Below are 8504 nucleotides of genomic sequence, written 5' to 3'. Positions count from 1 at the left end.
AGTAATATATCGTCTATGTAGCGCACAAAGAATATTATTCTTTGGCTGAGGGTTGGGTCTGAGAAAAATAAATTTTTCTCTACGTGGAACATGAAGCTGTTGGCGTACACACTGGAGCTGCACAAGACCCCATTGCACACCCTTGTTGCTGCAAAAAATACTCATTATTAAACATGAAATAATTACAGTTTAAGGTCATGGATAGGAGGTTCAAGAGAAAGTCAATATTGGGTCCATGGTACAGGTCACTGTGTTCAATCAAGTCTCTGACAGCCTGTACACCTCTGATATGAGGGATGCTGGTGTATAAACTGACGACATCTGCTGTGCACCGCCAGATGTCATCAGGTAGTTGTCCCAGCTGTTTTAATTTTTCCAACAAGGCACTGGTATCTTTAAGGTAAGTTTGTTCTCCCTGTATTACAGGCTGGAGGTAATAGTCAATGTACTTGGCTACCTTATACAGGAGGGAATCCCTGGCGGCGATGATGGGACGCCCCGGGGGATTTGTCCTATCCTTGTAGATTTTGGGGATCAGGTTGAAAAGGGGGACCCGGGGACTGGGTTCCATGAGTGCTAGTCTGGTCTTATCATCTATATAGCCGTTGGACATACCTTGCTGGAGCATTTCAGAAAGGCGGCTGGCAAAGTCTTGTGTGGGATCTCGTCCAAGTTTCAGGTAGACTTGTGTGTCGGAGAGCTGTCTGTAGGCTTCTTTTTTGTAATCCACGGTATTTTGTATGACAATACCACCACCCTTGTCCGCCGGACGGATGGTGATATCATCGTAGCCAGCTAGGTCCTTGAGAGCTTTATTCTGTGGTTTAGACAGGTTGCGTGGGCTCTGGGCGTGGTTGCTGGAAGCTGTATCGATGTGCTGATGGAGGGTTTGCGTGAAGGCTTTAATTGCCGGATTGACGGAGAAGGGGTCAAAGGTAGACTTGGCCCGGATTGGACATTTTTCAACGATCTCAGTTGGGCTGTCATGTTCATTGAAGAATTCTTTGAGCCTGAGTTGTCTGTTCAATCGGCAGATGTCAATTTTGGATTTGAGATGGTCGGGCATGTTCGTGGGTATGAAGTTTAGTCCTTTGTGCAAAACACTGAGTTCTTCAGGGGTGAAGGATCTGTTAGACAAATTGTAGACCTGGTTTACTTTCTTGAGTTCTTTTTTCCTCTCCCTTTCGTTCTGGTGTCCTCGGCGGGTAGCCCTAAAGGGACCGCTAGTTGGGCTCTGGTTTTGACTGCCAGCGGGAGGGTGGTTTTTCTGCCCCTACGGTTAGAGGTTGGGGCGTCTGTGTCACTGTTGGATGCTGCACTGGAGGACTCAGTCTCCAATGGGAAGCGTCTCGGTCTCCTGGACGGTTGTCTAGGTTTAAAGTCTCTTCTGTTTGTGTTTTGCCTCTGCGTCCACTGATAAACCCTGTTCTCCTCGTAATCACGATTAACAGTGTTTAGCTTGTTGGTTTTGAAACGAATGAGGTCTGATCTATATTTGTCGACCTGTTGGCCCAGCTTATTGAGCCAATCGTTGGAGGGGTCTGCGCTCAGCAGCGTATTGCTTGCGGCTTCTAAGTTCTGGATCTTATTGCGTACCAGGGACAGTTCTCTCGCTGCTTCTTCGACTACTAGAAGGATAAGGTCGAAGGACGCCTTGTTCAATACAGCCACCCACCTGCGGCAAAAGTCGGGGTTGAAGCGGCCGATTGTTGGGGCGTTGCGGATTCTAAAACCTCTAGGTATATGCTTCTCCCTGTGGTAATCAGAGAGGGTTATACCGTGCAAGAGGTAATCCACTTCACGCTTTTTCAGACGGAGTAGTTGTTCAAATAGGGATTCAGCTGTTTCTTCTGTCCCACTGGTGGGGAGTTTCTCTGTGAAGAGTATCCTTTCTGCGTCTTGTTGAGAAAGGGTAAGGATCTCCCCTTCTGGCAATGTGGTGTTTCTGAATCCTGATGTATCCTCCAATATGGGTTCAAAATGATCGACATGGCCACAGACGACAGAAGGGGAGGCAACAGAGCCAACAGACTACTCTGTCTGGAAGCCAAATGGATACACGACCTAGATACAGTAGCCCCAAGGGGACTAAACGAAAGTGTCTCTCTCAACTGCTTTTTGTAGTTTGCTTTACCATTTGGCTAATACCCCCGCTGTAACTACCTGGTTGATACTTTGATACAATTAACGATTCACTATGTTGCCAAGCTTTGTTTCGTTTTCTTATTAACCTATTTTCATTGAGCCTAAGTAATTGAACAGATTGTATCCCATGTATATACCTGTATATATTCTTTTGTACATATTCTGCAAGTTCCTTTTGTTGTGATTGGTAACGGGCATTGTTTACACTATGACGCATCACCTGGCAGCGCAGTCTGCCACTGATGACGTCACCACTTTCCTTTTGTGAATGAGCACGAGGTGATTTCAGTACTCATAAATACAAGTGATGTTCAACTAGTCAGGCTGTACCTGAAGACGATAATAAATCGAAACGTTGTATCACCGCCTGGCTGTTGGCTCTATTCTTTCATAGCCATCGCCGCATCAAGGACCGAGAGTGCCGCCCGCACAGCCACAAATATCCAAATTTACATTGGAGAAGGCACCCGGCAAATTACTTACCTACAACCCCAGTACCCCGAGTGCCGAGCATCAAAAAGCTATATATATATATATATATATATATATATATATATATATATATGACCCCAAGACCCCAATCTGTGCTCTATACAAATGGAGCAGCACCTCTAAGTATCCCGTTAGGTGGAATCCAACAATAGAAATGACAGAAAGAAAGGTTCAGAGGGCGCTATGAAGTAGTTCATGGAAAAACAACTGGAGTAAAAAGTATTTAATAACAAATTGTGTATACATCTTTCAATAAAATCAAAAGGTACAGTAATAAGGAATCCTTTCAGGATATTGACAGTGGTGATCATCGAGTTGGTGTAAGCAGTCCAACGAGTTTCGTCAATAACATGACTTCATCAGGGGCTGAAATAAATCAGTTTGATTGAGAGATTTACACCAATTTGCTGTCAGAGGTGTAGATCATCAAAACAGATCATCAAAAAAGATAAGATGGTCCAATGAGAACAATCGTTTTATATGAAGGAAACCACCAATGCTGGTTTCTCAAAGGCTCCCAAATTAGCTCAGGTAATTCTGTGACAAAAATCTCTGTCAATTATATTGACTCAGAGGAGAGTGTTGGATTCCAATGGCACTCCCCAGGGAAATTTAGAAAGTCTTCCTCATCCTGTCCTCTCCCACCCAGCAAGCACCTTTTGTCTAGCCATTCACAACCACCCGCACCCACATTCCATGCCCGCACCCACAGCTCAGATGGAAGAAGTGGGCAGGATGATGATGTGATTCGCGCTAAATCATGTCACTGTAATCCTGCTCCCACAATGCCGGAATTTTTGTGACAAGGGTTCTCCCTCCCAATAGGAGCAGCCTTTAAGCAGGCACATATGGGGACTGATTCAGGTTTACTTGCAAAAGAAAATTCTCTCTCTAATGGACAAAAGCATGTGCGCTGCAGGTGGGACAGATGTAACATGTTCAGAGTAAATACTGACTGCTTTATTTTTATACTGCAATATAGACATCAGTTTAAAGTACAAACCAACCCAAATCAGACTCATGGTCTAATCCAAATAATATAAAGAGTACTCCAATAGCTTATGTGCATTTATACTGAAAAAAATAGCAGATAATCAATCTACACATGCAGAGTCCTGTACAGTACTTAATAAGTTTAATTTCTTTTTTTCATGTTTCAAGTGGAAGCTCCATCTCCACCTCTGTAAGAGAAAATAAATTCAATAAGAGAAATGTAAAAATGTATAGGCTACATATGTCTATATGTATAATTCAAAACAAAAATTATCATTTATCTCTGACCAACTGTTAATCTTGCTAAAATGTATTTTCAAGTGCACATATATGACTGATGTGAATATTCAAATATTGTCTGTAAATCTCTGTGGAATATAAGTGTGCTATATAAATAACTGGTAATAAATAAATTAAATGTATATAATTATTTTCTGCAATAACATACCAATGTGGCTAAGCATTGCAATACAGTCAATGGCACATATTGTTACGCTGAGGGTTGTGTCTGACCTATTCGAGTGACTTACTCTGGGGCTGGAGTGAAATGGAAACTATGAGGCTTCATAGGGTTTATTCACATATATGTGTGGAGAATGAAGAGGGAGACGAAGTCCCAGACTCAAATCCATGGCTAGATGTCTGCAGTACAGAATGGGTAGGTATTGGTCCACGGGGACCGGAGCTAAGTTTATGAATTGGCAGGGACCTAAGGAGTACTATGACCGGACTGGAACTGGTGGAGACTGTGTCCATACTAAATTGGAGGAGTCTGTGACCGGACTGGAACCGTGGGAGACTGACCGGACTGGAAGCAGAGGATATGCAGGAATTGTCTGAATCCGAAGGAGAATGTGGCCAAACTAGACCCAGAGAATATGCAGGAATCAGCTGAAATCAAAGGAAAAGGTCTGACAGATGTTGACCATCGATGGTATCACTAGAGTAGATGAAGCGGTACTGCACTTTGCAGGTAAGTAACTTGAGCTCTGGAGATGTACCAATAACACAGGCATGAGGAGGAAACCACCATGATGACAGTTACCACTGAATGACACTGAGCATGTAACCCTGGCATCAAGCAAGAAAATCCTAGCAATGAGCATGTAGATAAGCAGCACTTATGTGGCATAATATGTAAGGGGCATTACCGTGTGTGGCATATTGTGTAATGGGCATTATGATGGGTGGCATAATGTATAATGGGCATTATGGTGTGCATAATCCCCTGTCCCACAAAGCCATGCCCTAAATTTTTGCGGTGCGCCTTCGGGGCGCACATGTCCCTATTTTAATGCCTGTTAGATTGTTTTGCACTGGGGGGTATAATTTGTATTAAGGGTGGCATTATGTGGCCCGCATTATTCTTTTCATGGGTATGTGATATAGGCCATTAATTTACAGCTTGCAGGGGGTCACCGAACATCCAGGACGTCATGCAGTATTTTGTATCTTCAGGAGCTGTTCTTCCCTTCAGCTCTGTCGTTGGACTGCTTCCCACCACCTGAAGCTGGTTAATATTAGTCGGTAAAGGGGAGAGAGGCAATGATGCTGAAGCAGCCAGTGCAAGAGGGAGGCATCCAACAGCAGAAGATCTCCAGAAGCCTACACAGGAATCCTGGGTACATCGCCACCTCTTTTGCATCACCTTTAAGATCTTTGCATGGCTGCTGCACATCCAGAACTTAATGTGTTTTTATTTTATCTTCAGGAGGCCTTTGAGCTTTTTTGCATGGCTGTCGCTCATCCAGAACTTAATGCAGTATTTTGTATCTTCAGGAGAGGTTCATAGTTCCTCCTCTGCCGTAGGACTACCTCCCCCCACCTCACGCTGGTTAATATTAGCTGATATAAGGATGCAGAAGGATGATGCAGATTGCCAGGCTAATCATGTATTTTAAGAAGTGGTTGCAGTGACATATTTGAAATTCCAAGATGGCTGTGGTGAGTGCCATGAATAATAAAATGACTAGAAACTGAGAAGGATCAGTTTTAAGAATGAAATGGGAAAGATCTGGAGAGTGGGGGGGGGGGGGGTAGACAGAGTAGAGCAGTCTGGGAAGGGTCAGCCAAAGAATGAGCAGGAGACTAGAAAGCGGGTGAGATGGGGATAGTGGCAGTTGACCAGGAACTATAACCTATATACTATGTATGCATATTTATTTTACATTTTTTGTTGCACTTCATTCTGAATGAAAACTGTTACATTGGGGCCCATACACATACAAGAGTGATCCTCTGATCCCCCGACCTGCCAGCGCACCGCCTTTCTGCGTATTTGGGGAAACAGGAGTTTTAAGCGTGAAAAAGGAGAGTTGGATAATAGTAAAATACAGTGCCGTGTGAGAAAAATATATAAGTGAACAATGATAATATGGTAAAGTACAGTATGTCCCTTGGAGTGGTATAGAGATTCAGAAAATCTCCCTGGAGATACTACTGTTCCAATGTGTCCACCTGAATCTTCAGCATGTGTGTGGATGTTACGTATATGTTATTTCTCGTGAATCTTTGTATTGCAAATGATGAATATATTTTATACATAAAAAGAAAAAACATACAGTGGCAGAGACAGCAGGTGAAATGTAATAGGGTGAGAGAATCAGAAAGTTAGAGATTTGGGGGTTATTCTGGTTGATTTACAAGGCTGCAAATTCACAGCCTTGAGAGTCCACCAAACCCACTGTGTAGCAGAATCCTCATGGATCTTTAAATTGGATACCTTATACCCCCAAGGTTTAAAGGAAGCCTTGGATCTGACCTGTTTAGACGAGGCAGCAATGTAAGAAAAATATAAAGTACTGGTGCCATATTACTGAGATTTTTTTTATTATTATTATTATTATTATTATTATTATTATTATTATTATTATTATTATTTTCTGGTTATTATTATTATTATTATTATTATTATTATTATTATTATTTATACAGAGTCTGATTGTGAAGTGCTAAGTAGCTCATTCATAAAACCATATATATATGTAAACATATTGAACTAACCCAATGGGTATTTCTATGAAGCTGTTGGCTAATAGCTAGATAATTCAGATCGAACAGCAATGTATCTCTGTTAGATTAATCAAAAGTATAGGGGACATTAGAACCTGAGTCCGGGTTCCCATTCTGAGGGGATTGGGTTAACCAACATCTACTCCCGGTGCGCAGTATCTGTGACATCGGGAGTTTGCACATGTTGCTTCCCCCAACCCCCACAGACTTGAGATCGCGGCAAAGAGAAATGACCAGCCAAATTATCAAAATAGTATGCTAGCTATATTTATAACTATTGATTGATACTTGAGAATTTGTCTCATTACATTTACCTCCTAAAAATAAAAACAAAAATATAAGAAATGTTATACTATTTATTGTGAAGATCTCTTCCCTCCTTTACCTATGATCAATGTTAATATTGGAATCCATTAGTTTAGATTATCCATTTATGCCTCCAGATATATATATATAAATTGTTTATAAGTATGGTTTATGTAATCGGAGGTATTGGAATTCTTAAATTCGTTGTAAATATATCTCTGTATTAGGACTATGGGTCTTATTCTAATTCACTCTTTATGACAAAATCCTGCTTAGATGGACAAAACCATGTGCACTGCAGGGGGGCAGATGTAACATGTGCAGAGATAATTAGATTTGGGTGAGTTATTTTGTTTCTGTGCAGGGTAAATACTGGCTGCTTTATTTTTACACTGTTATATAGATCTCACTTTGAAGTAAAACCCCACCCAAATCTAATTCTCTCTGCACAAGTAACATCTCCCCCACCTGCAGTGCACATGGTTTTGTCCATCTAAGAAGGATTTTGTCAGAAAGAGTGAACAAGAATAAGGGCCTATATCCGGATCTTTCTCTCTCTTTATAGAACAAATTGATTGCCATAGTATCAATTATCCACTCTGAATAGCTATTGGTTATCCGTAGGACTCTTATCACCACTATAAATGGGAATTAAAAATGGACAGATAAAATATAGGTAACTACGTTTTTGTATAAACTAGAATATTGTGTATTAACACTGGACACACTGCTTAACAATGAATTGTATACTAATGATTAATTGACTGACAAGGAGCCTGATGAATTATTCAATTATCGTGGGCAATTAAGCCTTTAAAAAGAGCACTGGTGGGAGATACCAACTTGTCTTGAAAAAGTTTCCGGTTACTGTGGAAACGAAACGCGTCGACGTCACTTCCGCCTGTCATTTCCACCTGTGGGAAACCTCCGTGGTCACACTGCAAAGCCGGATAGTTGCGCTCCTTCTCTCCTCCATTGGAGCCGCTACCAGCCAGCCTAAATGAAGGGTCTCAAGCCAGCTGAAGCGCACTTATCGCTCTAACCACCGCTGTCCTTACAGGACCCGCTCTATGCGGCAAACTCACCTGGGGCTTCCAATAAACTGCCTTGTCGGGTTGAGCCGTTGATGAATCCGGCTCCCCGAATCCTGCTGCCTACACACTCGAGCGGAGGGTGAGATATTACATCCATTTACACTGGACTGCACATGCTTGCTAATAACAGACTACTGTATCTGGCGTTTATTGCTTACTCGCTAACCAAGCTTACTGGGCCATAAATGACTGACCATTGGCTTGCTCGACATTTACTTTCTATTAATTATACCGGAATTAACCCTTCATTAACCCATTTAGTGACAGATACGGAGACCCCATACACCAACTACTATTTATAAGTGCTTTATTATTGCCACTTGGCATAGTCCAAATATATATTCTTGGATCGATCTAACCTGATAGTTTTATATGCATGTTTTTATTTCTTTGTCAATGTCTTATATGTTATTTGTGTTATTTATACCATATGTTTTCTTCTTATATATAAAATATATTTTT

At 41.7% G+C, this 8504-nt stretch overlaps 1 protein-coding gene across 2 annotated transcripts in view; it reads right to left on the bottom strand.

Annotated features, from left to right (window-relative positions):
* Positions 1–2884: 2884 nt before the first annotated feature.
* Positions 2885–8504, bottom strand: part of TMEM273 (transmembrane protein 273) — a 51695-nt gene continuing 46075 nt past the window's right edge. Inside the window, exon 5 of one of the 2 annotated variants that reach the window (XM_083145374.1) lies at positions 2885–3818. In XM_083145374.1, the coding sequence (XP_083001500.1) occupies positions 3794–3818 (25 nt within the window). In that variant the 3' untranslated portion in view covers positions 2885–3793. Of the gene's footprint in view, positions 3819–4367; positions 4522–8504 lie in introns of those variants that run through there. The other variant, XM_083145375.1, reaches the window with a different exon arrangement.

Source organism: Crinia signifera, chromosome 6 (genome assembly GCF_055691185.1).
Source record: "Crinia signifera chromosome 6, ASM5569118v1, whole genome shotgun sequence".
In the NCBI taxonomy this organism is placed as follows: Eukaryota; Metazoa; Chordata; class Amphibia; order Anura; family Myobatrachidae; genus Crinia; species Crinia signifera.
The sequence above is the reverse complement of the archived record's forward strand: the minus strand, read 5'-3'. Positions and strand labels throughout refer to the sequence as shown.